Genomic DNA, 16,369 nt, shown 5'->3' with positions numbered 1-16,369 from the left:
GGAAGACGTTTTAAAAACACGGTAACATTTTTCTGTCAATGTCAAAACCATCAGAGTTGACAGTTGACAGCACACTTCTCTAGGGATTTCCAACAGGTAATACCAAAAGTATCGATACATACATCAACTATGTTTATGATAAGTATCATAAATAAAAATCAAATCAAATAAAATTAAAAATCTTGAAATACTATCGCTACGATTTAAAAGGTAATACTAAACACTACTATATTTAGCCCAGATTATATCAATATACTCTCAAATCAAATAATTACTAATAAACGGATATTTTTTACTGTAAAATATCAAGTACGTAATAATAATGATGTGATAATAGATCGATTGTTACGCCGGGTAATACATGTTGACGTCACCATTCCGCATGACGTTAACCTTGTTAAGGCCGAAAAAGATAAAATGTCTAAATATTTAGACTTGGCACACGAGGTTACCGACATGTGGGATGTGGACTCTACAAATATTGTTCCAATTGTCGTTTCTGTGTTTAATTTTTTTATACTTTTATATGCATGTTTTTTAATATATATGTAAAAATGTAAATTAAATCTCTAAAATAAAGATAATTGATCATGATGTAAAATAAAGCAACAAGATAATATTTCAGTATTTAGATTTTTTTAGAGAAATTAAACGAATAATGTATCTCTTGCCTTAGTAAATATAAGTTTTCTTGAGTAATTATTTGAAATTTCTATGAATGTTATTTAAAATTGTTGCTAGTTCCGTTGCAGATTTTTGTTGTTAAGTAACTACTATGAGATGTACAAAAGCTAGTAATCTCCTTCTCTGAAACCAAGATTGTACTATGTATCAAATATTTTCTAAAAGGAGTGGGGCGAAGTAGCGATTATCAAGCCTGATTTTACTGGTTTCACTTTTCTAGATATTCTTACAAGATTATATAAATTATATTTTATCAGTTTGTTCGGTTTAACATGGAAAAAATATCTATTTCAATACTTCTATATTTCAATCAATAATTTGAAATAATTTAATATAATTAAAAATATCGATATATTAAATAAAAAATATCGATATTTTACGATAAGCTAATATTCCACTCACGAATCACAGTTGACATTTCATTGCAAAGAGAATTATAATATATATGGAAATAGAGAGCCTACTCGTTGGGTTTTTGTGCCAATCGACATTACGGCTGCTTCATACTTGTGAGGTAGAGGGCGTTCGCGATTTTCGTTGCGTTTCACGATTCAGGTTTATTGTGTTTTATTATTTTGCAAACGGTTTTAAAAGTGCAGAAGACGGCAATCCAAGTATTAAAATACTTAGAAGCAGATCTGTATTTGCTATGCCGTCGTAGTATAATATTTCTGACATCTTATTTACAGTGTACTTTTATCATTATTAATACATAATAATTCGATAGTAATAAGATCTAAGAATAAGATCGTTAATCAGACAAACATCATATTGAAAATATTATTTTTATTTTATTTTTTTGCTATAACATTTTGTGTACAAAATGCTTATAGTAAGTACTAATGATATTCACATTCCATATTAGATTTACAAAGTATTACACCTCTATTAAGCTATGTAAGCGCTGATAATTTGATCTTAGTTATTAATTATATTCAATGGAAAAATAAACGATACTACTTTAAAATAAACTGTAATACACTGTAAAATTCCGAAATACTAAATAATAAAATATACTTAAAATTATTTTATGTCTAAAAATACATACTGTGACGAATAATAATTAACATTGATATTTATAATATGCTAAAACATTCTCAATTGTCAAACTATATTTTTATCACAATTGATTTAACTTTATAAAAATATATGAATTCTTTTGTATTTCGATAATCATTTTAATGTATCATCAAATAAATATCAAGTATCAATGTTCAAATAAAAGAGAATTTATAATTTTTTATAAAAATTGCCTAATAATATACGATTCAATATAGAAATACATAAAAATTTACAAATCTAGAACAGCAATTAACTCTGAAACATACTAGCTAGCCATATTATTTATCTTTGTCTTCATCAAAAGGCAATTCGGATTCTAGCATTATCTTTCTACACAAACAAGTGAAACTAATATTAACAAGAACAAACTTATTCTAAGCCAAACAAAATTATTTCACAAATAAGTCACGCTACTTTTAAAAATTGAAAATGTTCACTGGAAAAGAAATTAACATCAAGTTTACAATGATCATTATACTTATCCATAGAAAAAGGAACTATAAAGATTAGCATTCATTAAAATATACTTTCTTCGTCATGCGAAGGTTGTTTTACTAATGATAATAATATAAAAAATATTTTATGTAGATATCAAACAGATTAATTTAACAATTTGTTAAATAAGAAAGATTAAATAATTATAATAAGAACTGATTTAAAACAGGTCTATGAAACCGGGTAGTAATCAACAGCGAAATGCGAATGCGATACAAATTGCCAATACATATTAGATATATACCATAACAGTGGGTATATGATCTAAATAGAGTATGTACTAAAAAAAAGGAGAGATTCGAACAATTAACGCGATAAAAGCAAAATAATTTCGCACTTGTGTACATATTATCTTTAAATTGCCATCACTTAACTATTAATTATGGGTTACGTGGTGGTTAAATTACAACATACAATAAACACAAAATGAGCATTATGATCAAACAACGAAATCATAAATAAGTCGTATACAAAATGATAATTGTTACATAAAATATAAAGGAAGTAATGCGAATTGCTGCAGAAATGTAGGTACCAGTTGTAACATTAACAAAACATCAACTAAAGCAAGCAGGTCGACGCAGGAACGATTGAATATTTTCTGAACGATGCAATATTATTAGGCGACACAGAAGGTATATATTTTGTATAATAAATTAATCCTCTATCAACCTGGTATAGCTGGTCCTTCGTTAATTTGACACCTGTATAACTAAAAGACTTCATCGAGCCAATTTGTAATTATATGTACAGTCATGATGCTATAGTGAATAGTGCGCCCAGGGGGTGGACACTTAGAACATTTTATGTACTGATGAATGATTATATATCTTAATGCCGTTACATAGAGTTTAGTTTTGGTTGACAAAAGGACGTCTCATCGTAACATCTTGTACCAACATAATAATCCAAAAAAAAATTAAAGTATGTTGGCTACCATGATAGTTGATAATTTGCCGCCATTATTGACGGTAGATTTGTCATTGTTGAAGTTTATTTGCAAAAAAATTGTATAATTGCGATTATGTTCAATAATAAGTTAAGTTTTATGTCGAATATGTTGAGTTGAGCCAGCTTTTCCGTTTCGTGTATATTTCTTCTTGAAGGAATTTGTGTAGTGTGTGTTACGAGATAGTGATTCTTATTATTCCGAGATATTGACTCTAATTCTGTTTACATTTGTGTAGTTTATTTATTTTGTGTGCGAGAATGGGGAAAAGAATTAATGTGTATAAAAATGTGAGGTTTGTGGCATACAAAAGTACCCAAAGTCAAACATATTTATGGCTAAGTATCCACTTGATCCACACCGGTAACAGAAAATTTATATTATGATTTAAAACATTACATAAAAGTGATGTATGTTTAATTCAAATTTACAAACTCAGGTAGTCGTTGAAGAGAATACTCTATATTATCGAGTTTCAATTCTATGCTTAGTAACCTAATCAAAAAGGCACGTGCGAAATCTATGAATTTGCCCTTGCAATAATTGTATCATAGTAATTGTTGATTGGACGGAAAAAGATCATATCTGTAAGGTATTGAATTTGACAATTTCCATATAAAATTGGAAATAAATAACGGAAAACTGGAGTGTTATGAATTTCTAAGTAGGAGACCTAAACATTATACAATTTATACATAAGAAATTCACGTGATAATATTGTGTATTTTCTAATTAAATAAAGGGAATTATTAAAAATTGTGGACGTTTTATTTTTAATATTCTAAATTCAATCATAATTTATACCAGTGTAAGATTTATGGTCAGCAATTTTTATCGATATAAAGCTGTTGATACAAAATTATCGATAATATCGATTAAATAAGGAACGTCCCTAGGAACGAGCAGATTTATAGTAAGTTGGCAGCCTTGCGTGTCATATTTTCTGCGTAATATTGGTACAAAATATAACTCTACTGGGCTCACGTATGTGTGCGTGAGCTCAAATTCAATGTACTAAGTGCCGCCTCTTCTTACGTAGTATATTACTTACTCTATGAGTGCGCCGTTTTATGTGCAATTTTGTTAGTCTATGACGCGTCTATTTGTAAAACGTCTTTGCCGGTGCCACACACAGACAAATATTAGAACACTTGTTTGAACTCATGTTTGGCACGGGTATTTGCGTATTTGTATTCTATTACAGACACTGACCAAATTAAATTTTTTATGGCATTTTACTTTTAGGTTTCCATATATAACCAGTTCTCATTCAAGCAACTCTATAACTTTGAACGCTTGATGTGTGGTCGTAAAACCAATACCGAATGACAAGATAATACGTAAACATTTAAACAAACTTTGCACAAATACGAAAATTCCCGTGCCACACATGAGTTCAAATATTTTTGTTATCTGTGGCGCCGGCATAATATTATCTTTTGACATTGATAAATGACGATGTCTTAGTTTTTTTAATAAAAAAGAAAAGGTGGACCAAGGAACAACTTTATTCAACTGTATGTGTGACGTCATCAATAATTTCTCTGTTTTTTATTTTTTTTTTTATTTTGAAATTAAGTATTCAAAAAATATGAAAAATACATAATCGTACTCAGAGTAGAAAAATTAAGAAATGGTATTTTTGTTTAAGGCGATACCTCAAGGTCCATTTTCATACATTTTGTTTCACCTTTAATCTGGGTAACTAAACAAGTATTGGCAAGTAAAGAATTTAAATTCACGTCTAGTTAGTGATTAGTTCTCGCAGTTGAAAGAAAAACGTAAAAATAATTAATAATCATGGATATTTCTGCCTTTAAAATGTCGTCATATTAAATTTTAAAGGCCGAAATATCCATGATTATTAATTATTTTTACGTTTTTCTTTCAACTGCGAGAACTAATCACTAACTAGACGTGAATTTAAATTCTTTACTTGCCAATACTTGTTTAGTTACCCAGATTAAAGGTGAAACAAAATGTATGAAAATGGACCTTGAGGTATCGCCTTAAGGCACTTTAACATTTTGAAATGTTAATTTTACGATGAAGCTGTTGTCCATGAAGGATACATCAGTAAAAAGAATCACACTTGGACTTGATAATTTATCTATTTTAAACTCAAATCAAAGTCGTTTGCCCTTATGGTAATTTTAAAGGATCTTTTAGTAAGGGACCGTAAACACTGTAGTCACAAGAAATCAATCTTATGAGACTGCTAATCATTTTTGTAGATACATATTCTATTTTTAAGATGGGACAGCAAGGGCAGCACCTTTTACCATTTAAATATGAACGTGAAAGATAAAAAAATATCTGTATAAATAATAATAAACAATACGTGAACAAAAAAAAAAGCGGCGTTGGCCTAGTTGATTGTGGAACGGACTGCCAAGACGAATGTCCGCAGGTTCAAATCCAAAGGCACACACCTCTGACTTCTCTAAAAATATTATGTGTATATTCTTTGTGAATTATCGCTTGCTTCAACGGTGAAGGAAAACATCGTGAGGAAACCTACAAACCTGGAAAATTCTCTAGAGGAATTTTCAAGGTTGTGTATCACTACTACTACGTTGTGACTATAGGTTATATATCATCACGCTATGATCAAAAGGAGCGGAGCAGTAATGAAAACTGTAGCAAAAAGGGGGGGAACTTTATAACTTTTGAGAGATTTAAACGAAAAACTATATCACGCGGGCGGAGCCGCGGGCAAAAGCTAGTTTACAATAAATAAAAATCGCTACACCCGTTCAATGAATTAAATAAATTGTTAAGTAAAATTGTGAAATCTACTAACTGACGACATTCTGCTGGAATTCTGCTCTTGCCGTTAAATGTTCAGCCGCAACAGCTCATAAACGGGGTTGTTATTTGTCCTTTAACGCGTATTATGTCATGTTACCAGTATTTTCCTTTCCGTAAATATACAGCTTTAGTTACATCTTTCTTTAACCAACTCTGTTATGGGACCGACATTAACGGGTGCCTGGTCGCATGTTGTGTTGATTACGTTAAGCCCAGCATCAATGGCATCTTCCAAGACAGTTCGTATTAATATTTTTAGCTCTATCTTATTAAGTCCATTTGTGAAATAATATGCTATTGGCTGATTAAAATATTTTTTTTATGCCTTTTATTATAAAAACCAAAGCGTAGCTAGAAAAAGAGCATTTTTAATGTGAAGCAAACTCTTGTATCTTTGTATGGATCATATGACACAGACAAAAGACCAAAGCAAAAACAATCTTTTTTCCTTTATTTCCAACAGTGGAAAATTATAGGATTTATTCCTGCGATTATATTAATTTGGCTTTTTTACAGTTCTTGATGATGGTAGAGTAAAATACTTGCATAAAAGTTTGTAATATTTAGGACGTTTTTTTGAATAAAGACAATGACAATGTTTTTTCCTCTGGTGAAAATCGTCTTCCCTTCACTTTCGTAAATGTTTTATATTTTTTTGGAATAAACCAATTTGAGTATTGTATACCGCGTGTCTTCGGGACCTACTTGTAAGGCAGTAGATATGGTCCGAAAATACTTTAGTAATATCTGAAAAATAAAACATTAATGAATATTACTGTTCGAGCAAGGAAAAGTAACTTGTTGAGTAGGACATATAAGAAGCGGTACATTTGTCCCGTACATAACGTCAAAAAGGAAGAGTGGCTCAAAATTATATATTGTACTACTTTAAACTTTATGTCGCGGCAGTCGCGTTACTCATTCTCCGTGGTTAACTATAGGACGAGGACAGAGAGATAGACAATTACAATAGGACGTTATTTTACAATGAACATTATGGTACTGCGTTTCGAGTCGCGAGTCAGAGGAAAGTATTTTGAGTGTTATCATTACAAAATACTGTAAGGCGCACATTAAAGCGCCTCGCCTCAGTACGCCTCGCCTAATTTGAAGTAGGACATTGTACCGGCTCAATGTTAAAATGAGGCTACTCTTACAAACTCGTTTTCATGTCATGTCCTACCCAATTCTAATTAGTAACTATACGTTATCAAATATAGGATGATAATTTTGACAGCTCCTTCACATGAAGTTTCGTATTTTTTTTCGGTAAAATTTACTACAGGTAATATCATATTTTATTTTGAAGTGCCACTCATTATCATAATGAACAATCACGGACTATCGCAAATCGCCATTGAAATAAAATAAATCGATAATATAAAAATTTGCATTTAGATTTAATTATATTATTTTTGCAAATATTCGAGTTGTTTGTAATTTATCACATTTATTGGTAAAAAAATCTATAATTAATATATCTAATGTTTTCACGATTTAAATAGTTAACACAATGATAACTGCAAGTGGTGTAGGGTTTAAAAAAAACATAAATGGAAATGGCTTACCAATAATAAATAGATAATTCAATAAAAAATATTTATATCATCTGAACATACCAAATAATTATGCAACTATCGATATCAAGTTTTATAAAAATGGTAATCGATAATCGAATACGTTCAATAACGATTATACCTTAGCCTCATCATTAGTGTGATTTGTCAAAATTAACATCCTAAATTTTAAAAAGTTTTAGTAAACATTTTCACAACTTTAAGTAAGATATGTATATAGCATTACCGGTGAGATATGTGCTTCTTTCGGCCATTAAATCCATGTTTTCATGAAATGAATATCCGGTGTATAATGTTCTGTAACATAATTCGATATGAGAGACATGAACGGACAGAAAAGTGAAAGCCGAGATCTTTAGAGAAGATTTTCTCGTAGTGTCACGCACGTTAAAAGCCCTTCCCGCTAGAAAAATGCCTAAATAACAGTATCGATGCATAGCACTGTCTATTTTATATTCAGATTCACAATTAAAATACTATCCAGGGGATAAAAAGCAGCCAGCCTATCTTATATTATTGCAACTTTGTCCGTGTGCCAAATTCGCTTAGCACACATATATTATACACACATTATAAAAAATTAAATAAAATTATATTAGTAAGCACTCAGGCTGCTGTTGTGCTGTCGCCTGTACTTTTAGTCCCAACTTACATACTTTTTAATACGGTGGCATGTAACCACGGCAATATCCCTTTTTTTAGTTACTTTTTCCAATTAACAAAGCTAATAGAAATGTTTCCTCATCTGAATTCACTCTATTACTAACTGTCCAAAATGCGTAGCGAACTGTGAGCCCGCTGCGTGAACGCTACGCACCCACGGCTTGTTCGCTACACGCCCGCCGCTGAATTTACAGCGAATTCATTATGCATTTGATATATCAGTGTGATATATCGTATGCCGTCAGTGTGATATATTTAAGGGTACAACATCTAGTCTAAGCACTTTTAAGGAGATATATAATATATAAGTATCTGAATCAGTTCAACCTGTAAATTTCTTGGCGCAACATGTGGAAAACATCTTACCTAGATTCAAAGTGGGAAATGTAGTTCTACATAAAGCACCAATATATAATTTATAACAGCTCTCAAAGTGCTTATGTATATATGTACCGCAAGTTTTTTTTTATGTATATTCTTGTCCTCTGTTAAGAGTTTTGTCGAGAACTTTAATTCAAACTTGAAACCTTTTGTCCTGCCAGGATTTCCACCTATAACTAGTTGCTTTAGGGACATAATGTAATGGTCCTGAAAAATAATACAATAATTTATTAAAATATAATAAATAATAAATGATGCCATGTATTTATAACACAATACAAATGCAAGGAATTAGTCCATTAGAGATACAGCTCTGAAATTTGTTTATTCAATAGTCAAACCAAAATAAGTATATTAAACCAAGATGACGTAATAACGACAATCTTGTCTACCAACAGATTTTTCATAGTTTAAAATCAAAAGTGAATATCGCATAATTTTAAGGTATGCAGATTCCCACACGTATTTTAAAAAAGACTATTTAAATGAGCAGATTTCGCCATCGCGGTGACTGAGTAAATATTATGTACGATTTTAATGAGTACTATCGATATTATTTTTATAAAAATATAAATGTCATTTACCATCAATCGCACAACCAAGATAACATGAGACATTTTGTCCAAATATTTTATCAGTTCCTTATCGCGTGCAAAACAAATAACAAAGCCCGGGGTGAATTAGTAAGAAGGCAGCGGTGGTCCGTTTGAATAAGCAAAGTTCTTTCATTATTGAGGAAATCGTAATCGAACTTATCGCACACAAACTGCAATGGGAAATTTGAAAATTTTCAACCGGAATTCAAATTACGGAAACAAGGCGATATTGCCACTTTATGCAATAAATATTTTAACATGCTTATGAGAAAATAGATATGTAATTTATTGGAAACTAGAATAAAATTTAAAAAGTATGCGTTGTTTTGTTTATAATTGTATTAATAAAATGGAAAAATTAAATTAAGCTTCAGTTGTCATGTTACAACAAAAGGAGAACTTTAATATTTTACCATTTAATAACAATCATCAGATATTGTGGCAACTCGTTTGAAATTGTATCAGACGACTTGCCACAATCTCTGTCATTGTGTCAGTCAATTTTTATCGTATTTCGTTCGGAATTTTCAGTAATGCATATTTTTTAATTAATTAAAATAGCCTCTGACATTTGTTTTTATGTTTTTACTTATCTAATTTAATTACGTACATAATTATTTTATAAATAGGGATAAAAGGCATGATTAGTGTTTTGAAAACTTATTCTCCAGTGTCATCTAACTGAAAGTATCTTACAACAAAATTAATTTGAGGTTAGACCAAAAACAAATAGAGTGACTGTTTGAGAGTGACATACCCCTGTTTCATTGTTTTCCATTTGCTGTCGTATGGGATGCACGCGAGCATTTTTATAATAAATTTTACGTTTATATTATTAATTTAATTATGTGAAGTGTTTAACTCAATTATAAAGTGTTAAGAGTGGCGCAGTGGTTGTTTATTGTGACTAGAAGAATACCAAAGAATATTCTGAAGATATAACTGAAAATTTATATTTATCTAACAATTTGTCGCATCGGTAAGTGTATTCACTTACGGCAACAATGAATTATGTGTAATCATCGTTGTTTTTGCAAACTATTACGTATAATAGTACGCACTATTTGTAAAAGGATAATCAGGACATATACTTTGAAACCGCGTTATCACCATTAGTTTATTTCTCATTTTTTTATAACGGTTATTTATGGCCTAGTTAGATAAACACAGATGCTATGTTCAGTTATTGTTTTTTTATTTAATTACCTATGCTGTATTGGCTAATGCCTATACTTTGTAGTATAAAATAAAAGAGGTAATGTATTGAATGATACACACAAGTTATTATTAACGTAAATTATCGGCATAATCTGCGCTCTACTAAGATAGTCTGTATCTATAATAATAAAAATGATATTTTCAATACACCTACCTTTGTAGATCACAGTATAGTATATGCTATAAAAGTAAAGGGTAACATTATTTTGTTTCTCTTTACTTTGTTATGTTTATTTTTTATACACCATCTAAATAATTTACATAAAAAGATTCAAAAACAATAATTGATAGTGTCATAGGCTTCAGATTTTGAATAACCTGTCAAATTCCTAAGGCATTTTATAAATAATGTGGCACTAATGTTTTGTTAGGTAAACAAGAATATACTCAACACATAAAACTTTGGGATTTTTTTAAATTAAAAATGTACTCATAATCGAAAGCAATGACACCTTAGCGTATAAAAAGCCTTGAGCCTTGAGACATCTTGAAAAATAATACTTAGGTATGTTAAAGAAATCTATTTTAATTTTATTAGTGCTTGTTTCACATCACTAAAGCAAACATTATCTATCAGTAGTAGTACATTAGACAGCTAATTAAGTAGTACGCATTTGAAAAGTGAAATAATGCACAAGAATTTCTTATGTCAATAAAAGATTTATTCATGACTCAATAAATTATATTATGTCTAGTTATACAAATCAAAATAAAAATAAGACTGTTTGATTGTAATTCCTTATACAAATTTCATGTTAAAACAACTGTGTACTCAATTTATTATTAGAATGTATGTAAATGAGTACAGCATTTAGATAATAAACAAAGATAATAAATGTGTTAATAACTTATAAATTATTTAATGAATCACTTCTGAATTTTTATTATTTCTTGCTTATATGAATAAACTTAGCTCTAAAATGTTTAGGCTACATTGTATGTACCTATAACTGTAGACAAGTGTCTAAGTTCCAACTCTAAGTGATTTTTGTTTAACACCTAACATGGGCAAAGCTGAAATCCCTCTCAATTGTTTATTAAAAGAAAATGATATGCGGAATGCTTTAGTATTCCTAAACATTATCTTTACATATGATAAGGTAGCTGTGTACTAAGTAAAATATGTGGCAATGACGTATTCATATAAAAATAAACAGAGTTACAAGATAGCCAAGTTTGGATTTATAATAAAAGGCTATGTGGTAGGTGCTAAATTTGAACATAGAATGTTATGAATTTTTTGCAATCGATTTTTTTTCATATGGTTACTGTAATGTGATACCACTGCACTGCAATGTTGTCTGAAGAGAGATGATTAATTTTGCTTGTTTTAACCGGATATATACAGGGTGATCCTGGAACACGACGCACTTACGTTGGCCAGTATGGAAGGTTTTAACTTTTAACACATTGTTGTGTCGCTATCTGAGCGGATAATATATCTTACCACTACCAATGACGAGGGCACGGCAGCATCTTTCGCTTGGTGGTGAACTTCATTTTTACCCATGATATTAGAAACATATAGAACTTCGAATACTATTTTGTCGCGTCTCGTTACACTGGCTACAATGTCGTCGAGCCGAAAAACTGTCTCCCTATTGCTGCTCGGCGACAGAAGTGAACAAAACACTCTATCATCGTGAATAACGGAAAATTTTCTCTTACCGCGCCATCATTGCGTATTATTTGATTAAAAGGATTTATTTGCTTGATTATGCTTGTTATCTATAAGAACATACGAGTGTAATTGTTATCTTGCAAATATTTTAGCTATCCCGTGGATTATTATTTACGTCCGTGGTGTGATGCTTTAGGAATGCTAATCATACTTATGTAATTGATGTAGTGCGAACGACAAACAACGATACTATATAACCGCTCAGTTGATATGTTTTGCGATAGTGCTAAAATAATTGTTTTTTTTTATATAACCGGGCAAAGGTAGGTGGCTGTCCGGATATTATTTCACTGCCCATTTTCGGAAAAATCCTTATAGCGGGCTTTAGCGAGGCGCATGTTTTCTGAAACACCGGCGTACAACGAATATAACCGGCATTTCGGCAACTGTGATGAATGAAATGAAGTTTTGGTTACCGTCATAGATATATTCAATTTGAGCTGAATTTATCGGCAATGCAACGTTTGACGACAAACATTTGCAGTTCATACACCATCCAATATTTGTAGCTAGTACAAAAATTTGTTGTGGTCATCGAGAGTTGGTCTCTATATTCTTAAGTCGACTTAACACTCGTCTGCGGCATGGCCGATTTCCAAAGAATTTCGAAGTGATTTTGATAAATAAAACGGAATTACAATAAGTACAATCAGAGATACGAGAATCATTCATGACTAATCATGTAAGTATTCGTTGAACGGAGATATGAATGGAACTGATAACGCACGTCCAAAGTATTTAGCACTTATCGGTTATAGGTTACATCTCTGTTCTGTTCTTTACTATGTCATGGTAGATATTTGAGAGGAACAGGACATTTCTATTGGCTCCATATTTTACTGGATTAGATTGTTTCCGCAAATTTATACTATATGGGTTCTGAAAGCAGTCTCACGCTTGACATTAACTTCTTTTGATCGACAGAGAAAACAGATCAATCAAATTGGCAAATAGATTTTAATCGGTTAATCTTTGCATTGGGAGTAAGCGATAGCCTATTTGGGATTCGTATGGACTGCCGAGACGAATGCCGCAATTTCAAAACCCAAGGGTACGCGCTTTTGACTTTTCTAAAATTATGCGTCGATGATTTATGGAAATTGGCTGTTGGCTATTCGCGTATGCGTAATAAATAGGATCCATATGCAAATATTTTTGTTGCAATTTGAGTTCATGATAATACAACATCGTTAACAGAAATGTAACAGAGGAATGTTAGCCTGTGTTATATACACAGCGGTGATCGCTACATGCTCGCACTAGTCATATAGGTTTTCCACCATGTGTAAGGGTCAACTCATACTAGCGCAGAGTCGATGTGCAGCGAAGCGTCAATCTAAAGCGTGGCGTAGATTAGCAAGAAAACTTGCTGAAGACGACTTCCGCATGCGATTAATTAACTCGCGGCAAACTGTCTTCCACACTGCCGTGCTAAGATAAAATGTGGTATCTCAAAAAAATCGAAATATTGATCTTTATAGCGTCGGATAGCTTAAAGAAATACCTATCCAATGACCTTACCTAAATATCGGTATCTTGTTTAGAACTTGTTAATAAAACTATTTTAAAAGAACTATAAAAGTTTCCCTGACATACCGCTTTTGTGCTTAGCACGGCAGTAAAAATGTGGCTACACACACTACATATGCGACATTTTGTATATTATGATAAGAACCAATGAAATATATCTACTAATGAAAACGCATCTGAAGATTTTTGCGCAATACATTGCTGCAAAAACTTGCTATTCTGCACTTTATATTAAAGTTAATATCGTTATCGTTTATCACGATAGAAATATGTCCCTATCATAACAAGAAGAACACAGATAGAATGATAGGCGGATACCTCGTCAGTTACAAAGAGGCGCCAGAACATTCTAGTAATATTTTGTCAACGAAATTCTTGTTTCCTGATATTAATATTTTATCTGATATCGCATAAATTAATACAGATAGTGCGTGCGATATCACCATCCGTTTAATACGTTGCGTGGCCTATCACTGTAGCCAATTGGCTAAACGTCTGTTTTATCATGAGTATATAACGCACTTTTCTGCAGGTCTTTTGTATGCGAGAAACCGTCTGGGTAAGACGCATTGTCGCAGACGCACTGCATTGTCTATTTGTTACGCATTTTTCAAGCTGTTCTGTTCCAAGGTGTTTATGACAGTGTAATGCAAATAGGGTACCGGACTCATTTTTGTTCTTTACTATTATCAAATATTTACATAATATAAATTATAACACAGAAGGAATTATTAAAATCCGGTAAAAAATCAACAAGTTATAAGTCTTTGAATTTCGTTGGAAGGGGCAATTAACAAGAAACAGAAAGGAGACGAAATAGCCACATGTGACGTCATCGGGAATTACGACGCGTGCGAAAGAAAGAGATGAAGCGATATCCCCTCATCGCGCCCACTTCTGCACATTACAATATTTGAAATATGAATTACTCGCTCATTTTTTAACCAATTTTTATGCAGTTTTCGCAGGAGTGCTTCTTTTTCATATTATTAACCATTACATATAGAATAATGTACAAAATCAAGTATAGGCCGGTCCCCTATTATAACAGCTAACTTCTTACGTCTAAGGACGGGAGCATTTCTGTGCTGAACGCGGTTTTGTATTTAATCCTAGAGGTGTTGCTGGGCATACCATTGACAGAAATGCACTTCTTGTAAATCAGATTACTCAAAAATATATCGGTAATAGAACTATGTCGTAGATACAATACTAGGAGCATTATCTACAGACCTTCCCCTAGTAAACGGCTTGAGCATTCAGTCTATAAATTAATAAGAGTTGCGGGCGGGAATATGCAAAGATTTACGAATAATTAAAAAACACTTTAAGGTCTTTTTAAAAAACTGTTCCGTTCACGGACGTCAGACCATGTTTAAATAAAAATTATGAAATTGTATTACTGATTAAAAAATTAAATTATTGTACGGGCGTTATTTATCGTCAGCTTGTTACCGAAAAAAAAATATATTTCAAGTTGTTATTTATTTGTTTTGTAATTTGCATACTATATTCATGTTTGCGATATTTCGCATTCGGCCATGAACTCATTTGCGGATTCGTTCGCATAATAAGTGATCAGATTCGTTTCATAATATGCAAACACTGATTGCCTTCACACAAACGCTCAGGACATTTTTCATTTTAAAATATGTTATAAAAAGAAAATACTTCTTTCATTTTCGTTATCACTTAGACTGTAAAGTCTTCGAAACGTCGGGAGAAAATTATAATATAATAGCCGCCATTAAATCCGCAAAATAGTTTTATTTCAATGTCTAACATTCGCGTGAACATAAGGAATCGTTAGTTAATCGATTTTAAACATTTTGAAACACCTACATGTATGAGATTAGCCATATTATTTGATTATGTTTTAAGTGTATGGACAAATTCGTATTAAGTCAAATCTTTTAATGAATTTGTCTCTAGGACATGACGAGAAAACTCCTCGCTTGTAAAAGATCAACTATACGTCAAATAGGAATAATAGTGCTTGCATCGCTTCAAATAGGAGTAATAGTATCTGGCGACAGAAACACACAAAGAAGTAATACTTACCCAGATAAGACTTGCATGAACAGCATTACTCGTATGTGATTTACCACCTAGGAAAGCTATTGACAATTGTTTAACTTGATGCTGAAGATTTTACTAAAATATACGTATTCTCTTGATACAGGTATTAAGTCACAATGGTGTCATCAGGATTAAAGAGTGGCCTTTTCATGGGCTTCGGGGCCGGGCTGGTGGTGGTCGGGGCCGTCATGGTGGTTTATTGGCCTCCTCTATTTATGTCACAACTGCAGAGGGTGAGTTTTGATTATAATCCTCGTCGAGGACATGTCTTGTATTGTAGATAATGGCTTAGTACCATTAGCTTCTGTGGTATGCTTAAAACTTTCTGTGGTATGCTAGAAGAGAGGAAGGAATTGTGGACCGGAGTAGAGAAGTCCTATTGATAGGTAAGTCGAAAAATTACGTGCATCGCTCTTAGAATGACGAGACGATTACTTCTATTGTTCATTACTACAAAGAACGAAATGAGTAACTATAAATCTCTTACCTGAATTAGAAGTATCGTGGATGGGCTGCTGAAAGAAATGAACTATGAATTAGGGAATGTTGCTATAAAAATGCTAGAGCAAGTTGTTAACTTAATTGAACTGATGTTCGCGTTGCTTTTGTGTGAGACAATGGTATTACTCCGGTTAAATCGGCT

At 31.9% G+C, this 16,369-nt stretch overlaps 1 protein-coding gene across 1 annotated transcript in view; it reads left to right on the top strand.

Moving 5' to 3' along the window:
* Nucleotides 1–9,966: 9,966 nt before the first annotated feature.
* LOC115444721 (protein croquemort) overlaps nucleotides 9,967–16,369 on the top strand; it is a 33,560-nt gene continuing 27,157 nt past the window's right edge. The window contains exons 1-2 of the mRNA XM_030170610.2: nucleotides 9,967–10,197; nucleotides 15,830–15,959. Coding sequence (XP_030026470.1) covers nucleotides 15,843–15,959 — 117 coding nt within the window. The 5' untranslated portion in view covers nucleotides 9,967–10,197; nucleotides 15,830–15,842. The remainder of the gene's footprint in view (nucleotides 10,198–15,829; nucleotides 15,960–16,369) is intronic.

Source organism: Manduca sexta, chromosome 24 (genome assembly GCF_014839805.1).
Source record: "Manduca sexta isolate Smith_Timp_Sample1 chromosome 24, JHU_Msex_v1.0, whole genome shotgun sequence".
Taxonomy (NCBI): domain Eukaryota; kingdom Metazoa; phylum Arthropoda; class Insecta; order Lepidoptera; family Sphingidae; genus Manduca; species Manduca sexta.
Note: the sequence above shows the minus strand (reverse complement) of the source record. Positions and strands in the feature narration are given on the sequence as shown.